A 20446-nucleotide genomic window follows, 5' to 3' on the forward strand; every position below is an offset into this window, starting at 1 on the left:
GGAGTTAAAGGGTCAATATTGACTTTTTGGATTGCCAGCTACAATAGGTAGCAGCAGAGCTCTTCTCATTATTCTCTCTAAAATGGCTATTTGCATATTTAAATTGCCAGTGGATCATTGAATTGTCTATAAGTCTCCCTGCGCTGACTTGACACTTTCTACTTGGAGATTTATGTTAGGCTACGTTCACATTTGCGGTGTGCGCCGCAGCGTCGCCGCCGCAACGCACAACGCAGACAAAAACGCAACACAACGCATGCACAACGCTGCGTTTTGCGCCGCATGCGTTCAACGCATGCGGCGCAAAACGCTGCGTTTTTTGTAAACGCAGTTGCGTTTCCAACAAAAAACGCAGCGTTTTGCGCCGCATGCGTTTTTTGTGCAGTGAGTCATTCTTCATCCCACCCACAAAAAAAAGTGTCTACACAATAGATAAGGGCCACCAATGGCTAGAAGAGGGTTGGTGTTTATGTAATTGTGTATATATACCATGGCAGACATGAATTCCTCCCATTTGCTGGTATTCATGATGGAGCGTCCCTTGGACAGTGTTATCATGGATATGGAGATGGATTTAGCCTTGGCTCATGCCTATGCTGTCGCCTGTGCTCATCAAAGAGAAAGAGAAAAACGGAGATGGATTCATCGCAGATTTTGGATACACCCTATCTTGGAAGTCCGGGAGAGCCGTGGAGCATACCATAGCTTGTTTGGCGAACTGAATGACAACCTTGAGAAGTATTTCGAGTACACCAGGATGTCTCAGGAGAGCTTCCGGTATCTTCTGCGTCGGGTGGAAGGAGCCATCAGCAGGCAGGATACTCAGCTCCGGAGAGCTATATCCGCAGAGGAGCGGCTGCTGGTGACTCTACGGTACGTAGCTGTTTGAATGACTTGAGATATGTTCGGCTACGTTCACATCTTCCCTTTTTTTTTTTTTTTTTTTCTTAATTTTTGTTGGGGGTGGTATGGTCAATGTACTTTTAGGCTGTGTTTCTACGGTCAGTAAGCTTGTTTGACGCTGCAGCGTCAAACAAGCAGCGTCCAGATGTTCCAGCATAGTGGAGGGGATTTTATGAAATCCCGTCTCCACTATGCGTGGAAACCCGCACGCGGAGGCCCTGCGACTCCGGACATGCTGCGCGTCTTTTCAGAACACAGCATGTCCGTACACCTTGCGGGGACGCAGCGTCCCCGCAAGGTATATCACAGGGCCCTACGGCGAGGGGTGCGATGATCCCGGATGTGTACTGTACACATCCGGCACCATTGCGTCCCAGGAAGGGGGCGGGGCTTATCGCCGACCGGCTTCGCCGCTGCAACGATAGCGCCGCGTCTCCGGACAGTGGAGACATACCCTTATAAATTGCAATGTACTAATGTAATTTCTTTATCTTCTTGGCAGTTTCCTGGCTACCGGAGAGACCTTGCGATCCCTTCAATTTCAGTTCCGGATTGGAGTCTCCACTCTCTCGGGAATTATTGCTGAGACCTGCCGCGCTTTGTGGGATAACCTCCGGGAAGAATTTTTACCCGTCCCTACAAGCGATATCTGGTTGGCCAACGCCGAGAAATTTGAGGAAGTGTGTTCGTTTCCAAACTGTATTGGCGCGGTGGATGGCAAGCACATTCGTATTACCAAGCCAGGGAAAAGTGGATCCCTTTTCTATAACTACAAAAAATATTTTTCCACTGTGCTGATGGCAATTGCCGGTGCGGACTGCCGTTTTCTGGCAGTCGACATTGGTGCTTTTGGCCGGTCAAATGACTCGCGCACATTCAAAGAGTCTGATATGGGCCAAAAATTATATGGCAACAATTTCAATTTCCCCCAGCCACGACCTCTTCCCCACACCGAAGGCCCTGCGATGCCATTTGTTGTGGTTGGGGATGAGGCATTCCAAATGTCTGCCAACCTATTGAAACCCTACTCAAGTCGGGGCTTGGACCACACGAAAAGGGTGTTCAATTACAGACTGTCCAGGGCCAGAAGGACTGTGGAGTGCGCCTTTGGCATCCTTGTCTCTAAATGGCGGATATTAGGATCCGCCATTAATCTGAAAACTGAGACAGTGGATGAGGTGGTGAAGGCGTGTGTGGTTCTCCACAATTTTATTCTGGCCAAAGAGAGACTGAACGTTGATCTGGATGAAACCATAGCCAACCCATTGCCCAATTTCCATGATCATCCTCTGAGGTCAAGCGTGGAAATTGCGCAGATGAGGGACCGTTTTGCGGCCTATTTTGTGTCAGATGTTGGCCGTCTGTCATGGCAAGATTCAATGGTGTAATAAACTGTTGGACTGTATTCTGGTGTGACTATGCTAAAAATAGTTCACCAATGTAAATGTGCCTTATCTAAAAAACTTGTAAACCTTTGTTTTTAAAATGTTGTGTTTTAATAAAAAAATTTTCTTACGTTTTCTACCCTGCTTCCAAGACAAAATTTATACCATACCATATTTATTTGTTTGTCAGATCGCCGTGTATCGTTGTGTTTGACAGCAAAATCAACGATACCAGCGATGTTTTACACTGGTAACCAGGGTAAACAACGGGTTACCAAGCGCATGGTCGCGCTTAGTAACCCGATGTTTACCGTGGTTACCAGTGTTAATTGTAAACTAAAAAATAAAAATAAATATACTCATCTTCGCGTCCCCTGGCGTCCACTTCCTGCACTGAGTGAGCGCCGGCCGTAAAGTGAATGCACAGCACAGCGTTGCTGTGAGGGACGTCACTCAGTCAGTGCAGGGAAGCTGACGCCGGGGGATGCGATTGTGAATATTTTTTTTTTTTGCATTTTACACTGGTAACCAGGGTAAACATCGGAAGTGCGCCCTGCGCTTAGCAACCCGATGTTTAACATGGTTACCCGGGGACCTCGGCATCGTTGGTCGCTGGAGAGCGGTCACACAGACAGCTCTCCAGCTCCCAAATAGCGATGCTGCAGTGAATTGCATCGTTGTCTGTTTTGCTGCAGCATTGTTAAGTGTGAAGGTACCTTTACAGTATGTGTCCACGTTCAGGATTGCATCCTGAATTGCTCAGGTTTTTTCATCAATATTTGTAAGCCAAAACCAGGAGTGGAACAATTAGGAAAAGTAGAATAGAAACATATGCTCCACTGCTGTATTTATTACCCACGCCTGGTTTTGGCTACAAATATTGAATTAAAATCCGGACCAAATCCGGATGCAATCCTGAGCGTGGACACATACCCTTTTTCTTTGAAAACAACTCATACACTTTAGTGTTTGGAAACACCTCATACAGCAATGAAAGACACCCAAAGAAACGGTCAAATTAAAAAATCCAAAAATACTGTCTGACATTGCATATATGAGGTGTTTGAAGCACAAATAAACGACGCACGGAGTGAATTACCGAGCAGTGTACTTGAAAAGAAGACCAAATATTGTATACAAAAAATTAAATTTTTATTGAGGGGAAACAGAAAAAAAAGGGAAAAGAAAATTATGGGGTTTCAACAGCCGAGGGGGGATCAACATCCGCTACCACCGGTGACCGGTAGCTTCTCGTTCTGGACCTGGGAGTGGGAGTGGTAGAGGAGGAGGAGGAGGAGGAGCCGCCATACTCCAGTAAGCTAGATGGCAGGTCCAAACCCCCCGCAGGGTACACTAGGGAGACCGCCTCGTCAGTAGAGGAGGGAGGAGGCAACACAAGCCGCCTTCGTTTTTGGCTTGGTTGGCCCTGGCTGCTCCTGCTGTGGCTAGAGCCACGACGAGATGGTGTGTGTCCTGGAGCAGCCAGAACCTGTGCCTCTGTGTGTTTGTCTGTGTGCCTCCTCTTTTTTTTCCTTTTCCTGCCTTCTGCGGCATCTCCCCCAGAAGCACTCCTACGGGAGGATGAGGGCCTGGCAGGAGCAGGAGTGGGCCGCACACTGGTATGGTGCCTGTGGTGGCGTCGCCCGGCACTTGGACCAGGGTGGGGGGGCTGGAGTGACTCTGCAGCAGTAGTCGGAGTCACGCTAGCCAGCGACGGCACTACGGGCAGTGTCGCTGACTGCGCGACCCGAGACTGCTGCAGAGCCCTCACGTAAGAATTGTTGCAGTCCTGCATCACCGAAATCTGGAGTTCCGGCGTAAGGTTTTCCACCATGCCTTTAGCAAGTGTGCTGAAGAAATGTTTTGCCGGATTTGAGAGCTCGGCTTCCAGGATTTCAAGGCGCCGTCCCATACTGGACATTTCATCTCTCAACGCCTTGAAACCGTTCTGGAACACCGTGCCCAAGTGCAAAAATTCAGGCATGACTGACCTGTCCGAGGCCCGCTGGCGCTGTCGGGAATACCCGAACGAAGGTGCGCCAGAGGCCTCGGGCAGGGGAAAACCTGACGTACCGGCAGCCGGTTCTCCAGATGATGGTGGTGCAGGCCTGCTGTCGCTGTGGGATGGCTGTGACGGCTCAGATGGCGATCCATGAAGTTCCGCTTCACAGGGGGGAGCTCGCTGGAGGGTGCTGCTGTGTGTCCTGTGAAAAGATAATGAAAAAATTAGTCTTCAATTAATAACCTATCACATACGCCAACTCCTGTCAAAAAAATTACATGACACATCAAAACATTACAATCCCCTGTCTCTCAGTCTGTGTGGCCTATAATAAATTGCTGATTGTTATCGCCAGCTGACCATTAGGGCTCACGATAACAATCATGGACATACCGACGGCAGAAAATGACTGTACATTCCCTCTGCCAAAGGCAATGCATACCCCTGTCATATTTTTAAAAAATTATTGTGTGAAAAACTAATTTCAAGATGCTGGCTATGTTGCAAAAATAATATAAAATTTAAGGTCTATAAAAGAATTAAAAAAAAATAAAAACCAGACTTTGCTGATCTGATCGCAGGAATGTCCATGACGTTAGGATCATGTGATCGAGACGTCATCATTATTCCTGCGATCAGAACTACACTGACTCAGAACGGAACCTGTCAGGAACTACAAGGACTCTTGCTTAACCTAAAAAAATTACCGTGGATGGCCAATATGCTACGCTGACTACATTGATGGCCAATACACTATGTGCCTGGGAAATGTACTATGTGGATACGTGGCTAGAACGTGTACTATGTGGCTGCGATATAGTGGCCTGTAAATATACTATGTGTGTGGATGCACAATGTACGTGGCTGGTCAATGTACTATGTGGCTGTGCAATATGTTATGTGTCTGGGCAATGTACAATGTGCAATATGGTATGTGGACAAAATACTTACTGTCGGCGGCCAAGGATTGGTCTTAGGAACTGTAATTGGCGGTTGTATTTATATGGAACCGACTTGGCCGCAGCAGCACCACTCCTCGATTGCTCCTCCTCTGCACGGAGCCCCTTATTGAAACGGTCCTTTATGGATCGCCATCTGGTCCTCAACTTTTTCACTGTGAATGCAAAGAAAAAAAAAGGTTACATATGTCGCATTTTAAAAGGATAAAACAACCGTGTGTGATGCAAAGTTTAGGCGTTGATAGCATCACACACGGTTGTGTTTATCCTGGCAAGATGGGTCATAGCAGCGTCTCAGCAATACTCACTAAAGGTGCCTTTGTCCTTCGCTGAGGCACTGTCAAAGCCATCCCACAGCGACTTTGCCACCTCTGCCCACAAACGCCTCGACACCACCTGGTCCATGTGCCGAGGGTCACGGCTGTCCCACAACGGGCCACGCTCCTGGATGCTGGAGATCAGGAGCTCCACATCAATACACTCCCTGTGGTCCCGTTGTGAAACCTAGAAAAAATAGAAAACAAAAAGGTTACAAATAGGCAAATATAAACAACCATCATCAGCACGTGGCATGATTTGTACCTTTGCCCTATCCTTTGCCATTTGATGTATCTATATTGATGGTTTCTACACCTGTATTTTTGAATGTTTTTGTGCAGGGAGTTCAACTGTATGTTACCTTCCCCCAAATACTTGCTGCCCTGAAAAGCTATAATGTTATTAAGCTTAGTAAACAGCCCTAGTGAAACCAGGTTGCTCCTAATGTTCCTCCCAGCAGGATGCTACTCCAAAAAAAAGATAAAAAAAAAAAAAAAAATACTCACTTGCCGGCCTGACGACCCATCTTGGCACCGATCTCCCTGCTCCCGCTGTGTGCCTTCCCCCTCACTTGAAGAAGCCTGTAAAAAAATGTATACAAAAATTAGTGACAATGCTACAAATGGCAGCAAATAGTAAGCAACTGGACATAATTACTCACCGCACTCCCCCTCGCCGATTGCCTATGTTCAGACTCTGACTCACTCGTCATTCTTGCAAGTTTGCTCTGCAATGAAAAAATGAGCAAAAAATCACATCCAAATCTAACACATACAATAAAATCGGCATAAAAAATTAAAACAACCACAATTGACTGTTGACTGATAGGACAATGCAAACTGAAAAAGCGACACCACAACGCCATACATTGCAAGAGAATACAATAGAAGAAACTACAAGAATAGACCCAAAAAAATTTTACCAAAAAAAGACACCAATGTCCAAATTTTTAAATATAAAAAAACTGTACAGGGAAAAAAAAGGCACAATGAAATAGCAAACTGCACGCAATACTTTACAATAGCAACAAGACATGATCCAAAACAACACCATCTGGTGACATCTACCACAGAAATACATCTGGAGAAGGCGATAAATACCATTCTAGATAATAAGCAATAAACATTACAGGACAACCGCTGTTACAATATACAGCAACCAAAAGAAAAACCATAGTCAAATAGAAAAGAAAACACAAGAAATTTTAAAAAAAGGGCCCAAAAAAAAAAAAAAAAAAAAAAATTAACTACACACTTGGCTATGGAAACATTCAATACAGGAGATATATATATGGAAGCCATACAGAAAACGACGTAACCATAATACAATTAAACATATAATGGCATATAGCAGCACGGAACAATACAATACAAATGAAACATCATAAATGTAGCCCCCCACCAGCAAGAAAAGACACTCAAGGAAAGAAAAAAAAATGCCAACAGCATAATAAAACACAGCAAGACATGAGCCTAGAAAACGCCATACGGTTACCCCAACAATAGAAGCCAGAAAAAGACATGCACCACAAATTTTACAATAAAAAATCTTACAAAAAAAAGGCATTGAACATCCGCATGACACAAGAACAACCAAAAATAAATCCAAAACCAATCCAAACCCAGCAAGGCCGCACACAAGAAACGCCAGCATATATCAGAAACACATTAAAAAAAAATGTTAGTATTCAATAACAACCTACAGTGCCATAACCGTACAATATCACAGAGCAAACATTGCACAAATTAAATCAAAAACAAGAAATAAAACACAGAAAAAAAATTATGCAAAGAGAAATATATACTTACAGGTTTGGAAAGCAGGTTGCTCCTCTCAGTGTCTTCTCTGTGTGTTGTGTGAATAGCCTTGTGAAAGACAATGGCAAACCCCCCCCCCTTTTTTTATATATATAGTGCTTTTTTTAAGTGTCTAGACAAAGTCTAGACAATGTTTTGCATTTTTGAAAGAAAAACGCATGCGTCGTACAACGCATCACGACGCAAGTACTTGCGTCGTCTGCGTTGTCAATGCAAGTCAATGGGGAAAAAGGCACATTGACGACGCAAACACGACGCAAACACGACGCATGCGTTTTTAAAAAAGTCTGCGCCGCCAAAAAAATGCAACATGTTGCGTTGGCCGCGCCCTGGCAGGTGCGCCCTAACGCCGCATGCGGCGTACGACGCACCACAACGCATGACAACGCATGTACATGCGGCGCCATGCGGCCCCAATGTTAAAGATAGGGCCGCACGACGCATGCGGTGCGTTGCGGCGGCGACGCTGCGGCGCACACCGCAAATGTGAACGTAGCCTTAGGACAGCATCAGCACCTCTTCCTCCTCTTAGCTGGGACGGCGGCGTGTTCATTTACCCTCCCACGCTGCTCCTGCTTCCTCCAAGGACTTGCTCATAACAAGCAGGTCACCTGGCTGTGTATTTAGGGACAACGTTTCTTGCCACTTAAAGGAGCATAGTGCATGCTTCTGAAAATTACCCCAGCCAATAACTGATAGAGACTTCTGGTATTTAAGGCACCTTCCCTATTGGGAGGTGCCTTAGCAACCTTAGCTATCAGTGTGTATTCCTGCTACATAGTTGTAAGGTCCTTGTACCTGTGCTCCCCGTCCGTCCTGTTTGCACCTGATTCTGCCCATCCTGTCAGAACTTTATCCTGTTCCTGAACCTGTCTTGCTTTTACCAAGTCTTGAGCCTACTCCACCCTTATCTGCACTTGTACCGCTATTCTCACAGCACCTGTGATCCTCCAACCGAGTCCGCCCTGTGTTCCTGAACCTATCCTGTACGTTCCTGATCCAGAACCTGTTCTGTCTACCAGCCATGCAACCCTATCTTGAACCTGTTCTTTCTATCCAGTCACGCGTCCTTTAGTTAACCAGTTTCTAACTGGTCCTGCTTCCCTGCCTCTTTGGGGCAGCTGCTACTGCTCTGGGATCTGTCCTGAAGTGGCACCTGACATCCCCCTGAGTTCAAGTCTAACCACATCATCAAGAGCTCTGGTGAAGAACCAGGTGGTCGCTTAGTTACGCCCCAGCAGGTTGCCCACGTATAGTGACACAGTGGTTCCACAAAAAAGTACATAACACTTCTTCTCTTAAAGAGAACCTGTCACATCAAAAAACGCAAATAACCAACAGGTAAGGGGGTTAATCTGGAATGACTGACAGCCAGCCCTAATGTTGAGCTGCTGACAGTCAGTGCCAGAGGAGTGGTTACAGCTGCAGATCTCTATACACAGAGTGGGGGTTAAACCTGTGTCGGCACCACACCCTTAACTGAAACTGGAGGAATAAATTTAATTTTCTCCCGGCAGAGAGGGTCTACGTGCAGGCAGCAGGCAAGTTCAAAACACTAATCACCTGCAGATTAACCCCATGTCTAGGTTAACAGTGTTTTTTCACATGACAGGTTCATTTTAAAGTCTCACCCAGCCAACTAGATTTCTTGCTCTGCATTGATGAGGGGCAAAAACCCCGAAACACATGTCTGTATCCTGGCTTGGCTTCCTATCAAAGTCATGTGTTAAATTCTTTTGACTTCTAGGATTGCTACTTCCAATAGGTGGCGCTACAGTTCCAGTTCTCATTCTCTCTGAAGGGGATATTTGCATCCCCATAATGTAGTGATGTCTGATATCTGTATATAACATATACAATTTCCACATTTATGGCCATGAAAGTATATTCAGTTTACCCTAAGTATAAATGCTGTTCTGTTTTTCACGGAGAGCCTAATATATACCACTATGTTGGTCAGTAATTAAAACCATTACTAGGCTATAACTAATATGCAACTTAAGGAGTTTCACTAATGAGATGGTTTTAAATGTTATTAGTATTTGCCATCCCTGATTAATGAGTCAGTAGACCAGCGGCGATCAGCTCATCCATAATAACAAAAGGAAAGGCAAATCATTAAAAAAACACCAATTACATCCAATCAGTGTACATTTGATAATTATGCTCTTTAATGATATTTCAGCCATATTTTCAATATAGGAAAAATTTGTATCATCCATATTACTTGCATCAGTAAGGCTATGTTCACCTGCTGCATTTTTTTGTGTGTTTTTTTTCTGCATCCAAAACCAGCTCCCATGGAAGGAAAAATGCTGCCTGTTTTTCAGCATGTTCACAGCATTTTTTGCTGCGTTTTTGCTACACCTTTTGAAGCGTTTTATGGGTGTGGATTATATATGTGCTTTGTCTACAGTACATGTTTAACAAAATTAGTTTTATTTACCATAAATGCTTAAAAAAAAGCAATGAAAACACAGCAAAATTGCAATTTTTGCTGATTTTGTTCACTTTCTCATTGTTTTCCATAGGTGAAAAATTGCTGCAAAGGAAGAATTTCACATGCTGCAGATTTCAAAAACTCAGCAGTTTTATTCCCACTGCTCCTCTGAGTATTCAACTTTTGGGGTATTTTTAAACCCAATTTTTTTTCCAGTGATACAGGCGCTTTTCTATGTAGTGCTAGTTTTTTTATGGTCTTTTCCATGGGGGTGTTGGTAACTGGATTCTCTGGGAGAATGTCTTTAGGCTGTTCTGCATTATTACCCTGTGAGCAACCCCTTTTTGGTAACGATCATAAAAATTAGCACTGAATTAAAAGGAACATATCTATGGAACCGTATGGAGGATTTAATAAAAATAGATATATGTATGCAAATGGATCAGCAGAAAAAAAATAGCAAAAACTGGCTGCTTCTAATCTGTTCATAGATCCTCTTTAGAAGAAAGTCTGAAATACATTCTGCCCTTCCTACCATTTTTCATAGTGGAGTCCTATATACAGTTGTAGAGGTATACAGTATTATACGATACAAGCGTAAAATTCACCTTATATTAGATTTAAGTATAAATGCCTAACATTAAGTTATTTTTGGGATATATTTTAATAGTAAGGTCCACATGCTAGTGATCAACCAGGATAAGGTTAAAATGTAAAATGAGCTAAGCTCAACATCCCTGGAGCCTTTTCACGGTGCCCGTATTGTCTGAATCATCGACTGGCACCAATGAGCAAATTTATTAATCTGATCAGGAATCATTCAGAGTTAAGAAAAAGTAAAAAATAAATAAGCAATGAAAAAAAATATATTTAAAATATAGCGCCAGGAAGAGATAAAAAAGTCAAGTCTTTCCTTCATACTAAATTTCCCCGACAAATAGTCTCTGGGTCCTATGTATGTGACTTAGCCATCTGTTGACAGAGGCAGATACTGTTGCAGTCTAATGTTCCAGTGTTGGCATGATGTTAGTACGGTACTTCAAATGGCGCCAAATTAAATCAGTAGTTGCTAATAGGTCTTTCCAACTTATTTGTTTTAAAAACAATTAATCATCAGTGATGAGCAAACTTGCTGGGATAAGTTGTTATCAGAGCATGCTCTGGGGCTATTCGTGTGTCTTCGGCATGCTCGAATAATATGCTCGAGTCCCCGCTACGGCATTATCCCAGCACATTCAGTCATCAATAGTAATCTATATATATAATTGTCTAAGGGTTTTTCTGTCTGTCTGTCAGTCTGTCTGTCCTGGAAATCCCGCGTCTCTGATTGGTCGAGGCCGCCAGGCCTCGACCAATCAGCGTCGGGCACAGCATGGCGACGATGATGTCATAAAGGTTGCCTCGACCAATCAGCGACGGGCACAGTCTGCCGCGAATTCACCTCGACCAATCAGCGACGGGCACAGTATCGACGTAGATGTCATAATGGTTGCCATGGCAACGATGATGTCATAAAGGTTGAATCGACCAATCAGCGACGGGCACAGTCTGCCGCGAATTCTGGAATCATCATTGTCCATATACTACGGGGACATGCATATTCTAGAATACCCGATGCGTTAGAATCGGGCCACAATCTAGTCATTTAAAACAACAAAAAGAGTAATACTTTACTACTTCCATGTCACTTCAATGCCAATGCTTCCCTGGTTCCCCACCGGTCTCTGTTCAATGCCAATGCTTCCCTAGTTCCCCACCAGTCTCTGTTCAATGTCAATGCTTCCCTGGTTCCCCACTGGTCTCAGTTCAATGCCAATGCTTCCCTGGTTCCCCACTGGTCTCTGTTTAATGCCAATGCTTCCCTGGTTCCACACCGCTCTCCGTTCAACGCCAATGCTTCCCTGGTTCCCCACCAGTCTCTTTTCAATGCCAATGCTTCCCTGGTTCCCCACCTGTCTCTGTTCAATGCCAATGCTTCCCTGGTTCCCCACCAGTCTCTGTTCAATGCCAATGCTTCCCTAGTTCCCCACCGGTCTCAGTTCAATGCCAATGCTTCCCTGGTTCCCCACCTGTCTCTGTTCAATGCCAATGCTTCCCTGGTTCCCCACCTGTCTCTGTTCAATGCCAATGCTTCCCTAGTTCCCCACCGGTCTCTGTTCAATGCCAATGCTTCCCTGGTTCCCCACCAGTCTCTTTTCAATGCCAATGCTTCCCTGGTTCCCCACCTGTCTCTGTTCAATGCCAATGCTTCCCTGGTTCCCCACCGGTCTCTGTTCAGTGCCAATGCTTCCCTGGTTCCCCACCGGTCTCTGTTCAATGCCAATGCTTCCCTGGTTCCCCACCGGTCTCTATTCTTTTGACTCCAGGAAAATTGACCTTAAAAGCACCTCATTGACCTTGCATGCTGTCATTTAGTTTTTAATCTACAAGCACACCCAGATCATTCTCTGCAAGTGACTTTCCTAGTTTTACTCCTCCTTGAACACAAGATACATGCACATTATCACTATCAAGATGAATAACTTACATAATTGTATGTTTTATATATACAAAATTAATAAATATTGTTATAATACTAACTGTGAAATAACACTATTGTATTTGAAAGTGGCTCATGACCTACATAAGATTGGAGACCTCTGCACTACAAGTTTCAATAGAAATCAATATAGCTGGAAGCCAGGAACAAAACTGCATGGAAACATTGAGGTTTGAACAAGCAAATATGTTATTTCTTGTACATCAATGAGGCACATAACATGATCAGCTTTTACCCTCATTCCCTATAGATAAAAATGTTTAAATTTCCATTAAAATAATTGAGTAGGTAGTAATACAATATGTAAGAAATCAGGATTCAGGCTTCAATAACCAAATTGTATGGAAATGACTAGGATGGAATCCTATAGATTCATATACTGGAAGCTGAATATCAATGAATAGAAAAAGTCGACACTCCGTCCTTGAGAAACTCTGTGTCTATTGTAACTTTTTAATCCATGTACAAAGACCACTAAACCACAAATCCTCAAACATCTGAGACGTTTCACAAGAACACTTCCTTATTCAAACCTATGACCAAGGAAGTGTTTTCCGAAACGCGTCAGGGTTTGAGCATTTGTGTTTCAATGGTCTTAACACATGGATGAAAATTTACAATAGACATGGAGTTTCTCAAGGAGGATGGAGTGGCGGCTTTTCCTATTCATTGATATCAATATGCTTCGCTCGAGCTGCTGAGCACCCTGAACTGATGAATTGATTTCAGGTGTGGTGAGCCATTTTGGCTTTTTTGTGTTGGAAGCTGAATGTGTTCCAATTTTGAATAAAACTAAAACAAATCTTCAATTCTATCTCCACAGCAAATATCCTGACGGTGATCATCTTATCTCAGCTTGTGGCCAGAAGACAAAAGTCCTCCTACAATTATCTCTTGGCCTTGGCTGCAGCGGACATCATGGTACTTTTCTTCATTGTGTTTGTGGACTTTCTTTTAGAGGACTTCATCCTTAACAAACAGATGCCTCAAGTACTGAACAAGTTGATTGAAGTCTTGGAGTTTTCTTCCATCCATACATCCATTTGGATTACAGTCCCATTAACCATTGATAGATATATAGCAGTGTGCCACCCTCTGAAATATCATACTGTTTCCTTCCCAGCTCGTACAAGGAAAGTCATTGTAAGTGTGTACATCACTTGCTTTTTGACTAGCATCCCCTACTATTGGTGGCCCAACATATGGACCGAGGATTACACAAGCACATCTCTACATCACATCCTTATCTGGATACATTGTTTCACAGTCTACTTGGTTCCATGTTCCATTTTCTTTGTTCTGAATTCCATCATTGTCTACAAGCTCCGTAGGAAAAGCAACTTTCGACTACGAGGATACTCCACGGGAAAAACCACTGCTATTTTATTTACGATAACTTCCATCTTTGCCATCCTTTGGGCACCAAGAATAATTATGATACTTTACCATCTCTATGTATCTCCTATAGACAATAGTTGGCTTGTACACATAGTAACGGACATCGCCAACATGTTAGCCCTTCTAAACACTGCAATTAATTTCTTTCTCTATTGCTTTATAAGTAAAAGATTTCGCACAATGGCCGCCGGGACACTCAAGGCATTTTTCAAGTGCCAGAAACAACCGGTTCAGTTTTATACGAATTATAACTTCTCTATAACTAGTAGCCCTTGGATTTCACCTGCCAATTCTCACTGTATTAAAATGTTCGTCTATCAGTATGACAAGAACGGTAAACCGGTGAAAGTCTCGCCTTGATGCGCGCCGACGTAATTGTTGGTTTGAGGATATAGCTGATTGAAAAAGCTTGTTACAATTGTTTTTTTTGCACTCAAGTGTGTAGGCGCTTTCCAAAGGCCATATCATTTGACGTCACCGTGGCAGAAAACGCGTGAGTGACGGATGAAGTGATCTTGAGATCCAGTACGAGGCTAAGGGCACTAAGTGGAATGTATGTTTGAAGTCCAGCATTACTCCAGTAGATTAAGTGACGGGAGTTTGATGGCTTGCATAATTATTTAGATTTATGCCATTTACATGTAGTAGTGCAATACAACGTTCTCGAGAGTTCTCGAAAAGACACTTGATGGTGCTTAGTTTAACCAATAAATCCATAGAGTTAACAGCTACTTTCCTTTATTCTATCTAACCAGGTGAATATTTGGAATTAGAAATATTAGTTAGCTATGTGATCTTGCATTACAAGATGTTAACACTGATCTAGCAACTAGAACATATGCTGTAAACCCTCTGGAATGTTTCTATAGAATAATTAATGTTTTAGTATATTGCTTTTGGCAGCTTTTTGTTGATATGTTGGATGTGACAGTGTGTTTTGTGTATGCTTTGACCTGCTACTTATGCTGTACAATACCCAATGTAAGTTATGTGTGCATACGACCTGCAGAAAATATTCAGCAGTGCAATCATCTGTACATTTTATCGACTTGAATTATTCATGAAGGTATTATTTAAAACAAAGGGGGGGAAAAAAGGACATTTACTTCAGTGCAATCCATTAATGTTGCCGCACTTTTCATTACTTCCTCTGATGCATACACAGTACCATTTCGACTGGTTGTTAAACATGCCTTAGTAAGGTCAAAATCAATCTCTTTCTCTTTAATAGTGATTGCAAAAACACAAGCACAACGAGCAAAATATGAGATTTTTTTTCCAATGAAAACAATCTGCAATATGTATTCTAGGTGTATTTCTAGGATTATATTTTTTTTACTATTATTATTATAAGCTGAAGCATTAAGGGCTAACTATGATCTTAGCCCTGAAAGTGGAGCAGCCACAATTAATTTGTACAGTTTTCTTTGGAAGTCAGGTTTAATATGTGCACATTGCATTTTTTTTTTTTTTTAAATACTTTTGACATTAAATTCTTTTCGGTTCTCATCCATGGACAATACATCGATGATTGCTTTTTTAGTTTGTTATGAAATAAAGAAGAGTAGACATATAAAAGGTTGGAAAATACTGCTATAGGCCTTACTTTATAGCTATATTATAGGCCTTACTTGTGCTATAGGTCTTACAGTACCTTATGTGCAATCTATAGGCTTTACCATGTAGGCCTTACATTTACTGCATCGGCATATTCTGCCTTATACTTTATTTTTTCACTTATATTATTGATTTGAGCTCTTTTCACCTTTTGCTCTTTACCAACCACTTTTTTTCTTTTACTTACAACCAAATGTTTTTTTTGGGCAAAAAAAGCGCTGTAAGTTTCAGTGGTTATTATTACATGCATTATAGCTTTAGAACATTTTATGTGCTGCAAACCAAAATAGTGAAATGCACTTTGAAATATGTAGTTGAAAAGCCAGTGGTAATGTATTTGTTGTGGATGTCAGATAATTTAACAATTCTAAAAGTGACTGTTCAGTCGTGAGTTTAAACAAGATGTGTAAGGCAGTATCCATAAGGAAGAGCTGCTATTATTTTTTTTTCTTGAAAGCTTGCACCTTCTTTGTGTTTTAGTTCATCCATTAGAGCAGAGTTGTGATCTGTGACTACTCTTATAGCTGCAGTGCCTACCGAGAGCCTGAATAGTCTGAGACACACCCCTTGTGCTATGATTGGTTCACGATGCTGTTCTCTGCCTCCTGACTGAAGCTCTGGCTTTTCTGATTGGCTGATGTATATATACATAAACTCAGCAGTGCACTGAAGGCAAAATGATAATAAGGGGACTATTAAACTGCCAGTGAAGGTAAATGTCGCATATCACTTCACTAATTTTATGTCCACATCATCTAGTAGAGGCAAATATGTTCTAGCTGGTATGTCCTGACTAATGATGAGTGAATATACTCATTACCCGAGATTTCTCGAGCATGCTCGGGTGTCCTCCTAGTATTTTTTAGTGCTCGGAGATTTAGTTTTTAGCGCCGCAGCTGAATGATTTACATCTGTTAGCCAGCATAAGTACATGTGGGGATTCCCTAGCAACCAGGCAACCCCCACATGTACTTATGCTGGCTAACAGATGTAAATCATTCAGCTACGGCGCTAAAAACTAAAACTCCAAGCACTAAAAAATACTCGGAGCACCCCCGAGCGTGCTCGAGAAATCTCGAGTAACGAGAATATTCGCTCATCACTAGTCCTGACATAAAATGTAGAGAGAAGCGTGGAAGGGGATTCGGCAACTGCAAAAATTAGGTAAGATAAAACATCACATTTTTAAATCATTAAAACCAAGGGAAAAATAAAATCATAATTAATGAGAATAAAGAGAGAGACACAGTATCTATGCGTTTCGAACAGCTTGTCACTGGAAACGCGTAGAGCCGGTGCCTCACTCTTTTTTCTCATTCATTATGATTTTATTTTTTCCTTGGTTTTAATGTTCCAAATAAATGTGATGCTTTAACTTACCTAATTTTTGCTGTTGCTGGATCCTCTTCCACGCTTTTCTCCATGCTTCTAGACTAGGGTCATCAAGCACCACACCTGTTATGGAAAACCTCCTAAACCGGAGAGCTGATGTTTTCGTTTTTGTTTCTTACCGACATAAAACGCCTGCTTCCAATGAGCATCGGTACTATGAAAGTGCACATAAAAATTGTGAGTGGCATTGAAATACTGGCAATAATACATTTTGCAAAAAATATACCCACCTATGTAAGTAACATATCGCCTATAGCATCAGCATCTCACCTTCAGCAGCAAACGTGTATGTAACATTTCCCACCATGAGTGCAAGCGAATCGTCGCACCCATGTCCTTTACTGATGGAATATAAGCTATTCGACAGCGTCATAGGGGCCGTATTTAGGTATGAGAATGTGAATGTTATCTAGATGTAAATACTTATTACATTCAGTGCAATATATCTCTGCACTGACGACAAGTTTTGTAAACCGTATAACCTAGTAATTATAAATGATGTATCTATACTTTAATTTTATTCTGTATAAAATAGGAAAGTTAAAAAAAGAAAAGTTACTGTATGATGTGCAATTTTACCGAGATGGAATGCAATCTTATAAAAACCTTGACTAGTCTCTTTCTTTCTTCTTAAAGGTTTCATAAATGCTTTTTTTGTATTGAATATATTTAAGTGTTTTAAACTGTTTTTGTTTTTTTTCGAGGATTTTAGCTTGAAAACTTTCTCCTTAGAGACTCTTTTATTAATTTCAGGGAACTTAGGGCTTAAGTATGTTGCCTGTTTTCAATTGTGTGAGCTTAGTAGTATGTATGGAATTACAATAAAAATCTACTTTTATAATAGATGTTGAGTAACGGTTGTTTTATTTCCTTATAATTAACAGGAGATCCTGCTTCAGATATTATCCGTAAATCATTTGAAGACTCTTCTGCATGACTAAAAATATAAGGATGTTGATTTCAATGAGAACTGGTCGAGTTAGCCATGTATTGTAACTGCGGGATACGACTACACACAGGAAGAAGTCTGTAGTCTGTAACTATGGAAACACATGAGCCGGCAAAGGAGCTGCATACACAAAAGTGGAACATTTTTAATCAAGAATATTTTCAAAGTTTCTCTATAGAATAATTCTATTTTAGAAGCACTAGGGCAAAAAATATATATATTTTTTGCAAATGTGTAAATTACACATAAGTTTCCATGATCTATCAATGCCAGGCAGACCCCATATAGAACAGGTATACAACATAGAAAGGTTTTTGTAAAGAATAAATCATAAAAAGTGCATAAAACCAGTAATGGGGTTTGACAACTTTCGAGAACAATTTTTTTTTACTTAAGTGCAGGTGCTTTGGATAAAAAAAAATTGGAAATTGGGTTTTGTACTATATGACTTTTACAGGTTTATTGTTTCTTGGCACATTCAACTTTAAGGCTAGGGTCACAAAATCATATTTTCTCTTATCCGAGAAAATTGGGCTAAATGAGACTCTGATCTCAGTTTGATGAGAGTGTGAACATAGTTTGATCTGATTCTCTCGGATGAGGAGAAGATGGGGAAAAAAATTCTCCATCTTCTCCGTACTCTAAGGCCACGGAAATCCGTGTGCAGTCTGATGTTTCTCAATCACTGATTGACTTGCATGGCCAAGTGCGATCTAAATATCGATGCAACTCGGACATGCTGCAATTTCCATCCTTGGACAGACACGGTCTGAGGAAAAAATCGGACAAGTGTACTGCTTCATAGAATAACACTGGTGCGAGTGCGATCCGATATTATGTCAGATCGCACTTGGACCGAAAATATGCTCGTGTTCACGAGCCCTAAGGATAGGTCTTCAATGTTAAAGTCCCCGACAAGCCCTATAGGGATCATGCGCATGATTGTCCGGGACTTTATTGATAGCCTCTCCTCTGTATTTTAGGTCTAAACATCAGATCACACTCTGACCAATGTTATTCTATGAGGCAGTGCACATGTCTGATATTTTCCTCAGACCAAGCTTGGCCATACAAATCAATGAGTGTGTGGAAAAAATCAGACTGCACTCAGATGACATCTGGGTGCTGTCCAATTTTCAAGGGTGGACATGTAATTTCCCATTGTGAACACTAAATGGATGACGACGCTGTGCTGTGAAGCTCCACAAATAAGCACATCCAGCAGCCGCGAGCACTGCCAATAGCTGATCGCTGGGGAAGCTAAGAGTCATAGACATTGATGATCTTTCCTAAGGATAAAGTCCAAGACAACCCTTTTAATTTAGTCTGCGACCACAAATCAGCTGAAGGATCCCAGAGAAAAAAACATATAAAAGAGTTACAAACTTTCCTGTAAGACTACCTGAGAGTCAGTGAGCTCATTCTGACAAAGAGCTCGGCCAACTTTCTCTTTTTACTGCAGCTTTCCTCACGAACTGGCCGGCACTTCTGTCCGTACAATGGCTGCTGGTGGAGGAACATGTGACCAGATCTGTTCATGAACCTTGACCAATAGAAAAGCAGATTCTATATGAGATCTTTTTCAATTGGAGGAGACTGATGGACAGGTCTGGTCACATGCTCCTCCATCAGCGGCCATTTTATGGACAGAAGTGCTGGTCAGTGTGTGAGGAAAACTGCACTAACGAGAGAAAGTGTCTGCCATCTGAGAATTAGTCAGTGAGCTTGTTCGACAGTCTGTTAACTTTATTTATCTGCCTTTTTAAGGGCTCCTCTCAGCTATTTTATGGCCACAGACCAGATTAAAGATGTATGTGCAAAAAAACAAAGAGCCTGAAAAAGGAAAATGGTGCAAAATTTATAATGCATAGTGATCAACGAATAGTGAATTATTCGGATTCGGAAAAATCGGTGCGAATAATTTCTAATATCCGTGTATTCATACCGAATAATGAATCCAATGCAAGTCAATGGGAAAGCCAAACAGTTTTCTGCTGGACCCAACAAACAGGTCTGGGGGCCTGAGAAAAAAGCTGAAATGGATGGGAAAGTGCTACAACTAAATGGGAACAGTATGGAGAAGATCCCAGCATGACTTTCTGACCCACATATGGTATCTGGGAATAATGTTGTCAGACTATTGCACTGGTTTTATGGATTTTTAAAATGACATACCAAACCCAATTTTTTTTAAATGGGTTGAATAGCAGACAAAGACTCCAGTGTGTTGACAAGCAGCACCACGAAGTCTTCCACATGGCCCAGTCTCAGTAGCCAAGAGGGCTGGGCCTCTGAATCCTCAACCTGGTCCTCCTTCCTCCCACCATCAAGAGTCCCAAGAGACATATGACCCCAACGCTGGCCACTCTGAGGAACTGTTACGTTCCCTTGCAATTTGTTAGGCCCCTCAACGTTCACCATTAAAGAGGGTCATGATGAGGTGGAGTGCAGTGATGCCCAAACATTTGAGCACCCATGGCCAGGAGAAAGCCACGTTGGGGCATAGTCCGATGGTTTCTACGATCTCATTGACATTCATGGCTGACTATGATCTGACAATTATCGGATCTAACTCGGGCATGTTGCGATTTTTTTCTTTGGAGCAACCTGATGAATGAAGTTGTCTAATATCAGACATATGCACAGTCTCGCTGAATAACATGGGAAGCAAGTGATATCTGTCAAAATGAAAATCACTATTGTGGTATCCATGTGCACAGATAATTT

The 20446-nt window shown here is 42.1% G+C and overlaps 2 protein-coding genes across 2 annotated transcripts in view; one reads left to right on the forward strand and one right to left on the reverse strand.

Annotated features, from left to right (window-relative positions):
• GPR139 (G protein-coupled receptor 139) overlaps nt 1–16209 on the forward strand; it is a 146235-nt gene extending 130026 nt beyond the window's left edge. The window contains exon 2 of the mRNA XM_077273549.1: nt 13187–16209. Coding sequence (XP_077129664.1) covers nt 13187–14121 — 935 coding nt within the window. The 3' untranslated portion in view covers nt 14122–16209. The remainder of the gene's footprint in view (nt 1–13186) is intronic.
• Nucleotides 3330–6662, reverse strand: LOC143785916 (uncharacterized). Its single transcript, XM_077275054.1, has 5 exons — nt 6229–6662; nt 6074–6148; nt 5558–5753; nt 5242–5404; nt 3330–4492 (listed from the first exon to the last, which is right to left on the reverse strand). Exons 1-5 carry the CDS (start codon nt 6430–6432, stop codon nt 3478–3480), a joined length of 1653 nt encoding a protein of 550 aa, XP_077131169.1. The 5' UTR covers nt 6433–6662; the 3' UTR covers nt 3330–3477.
• Nucleotides 16210–20446: the final 4237 nt, after the last annotated feature.

This window comes from Ranitomeya variabilis, chromosome 7 (genome assembly GCF_051348905.1).
Source record: "Ranitomeya variabilis isolate aRanVar5 chromosome 7, aRanVar5.hap1, whole genome shotgun sequence".
Taxonomy (NCBI): Eukaryota; Metazoa; Chordata; class Amphibia; order Anura; family Dendrobatidae; genus Ranitomeya; species Ranitomeya variabilis.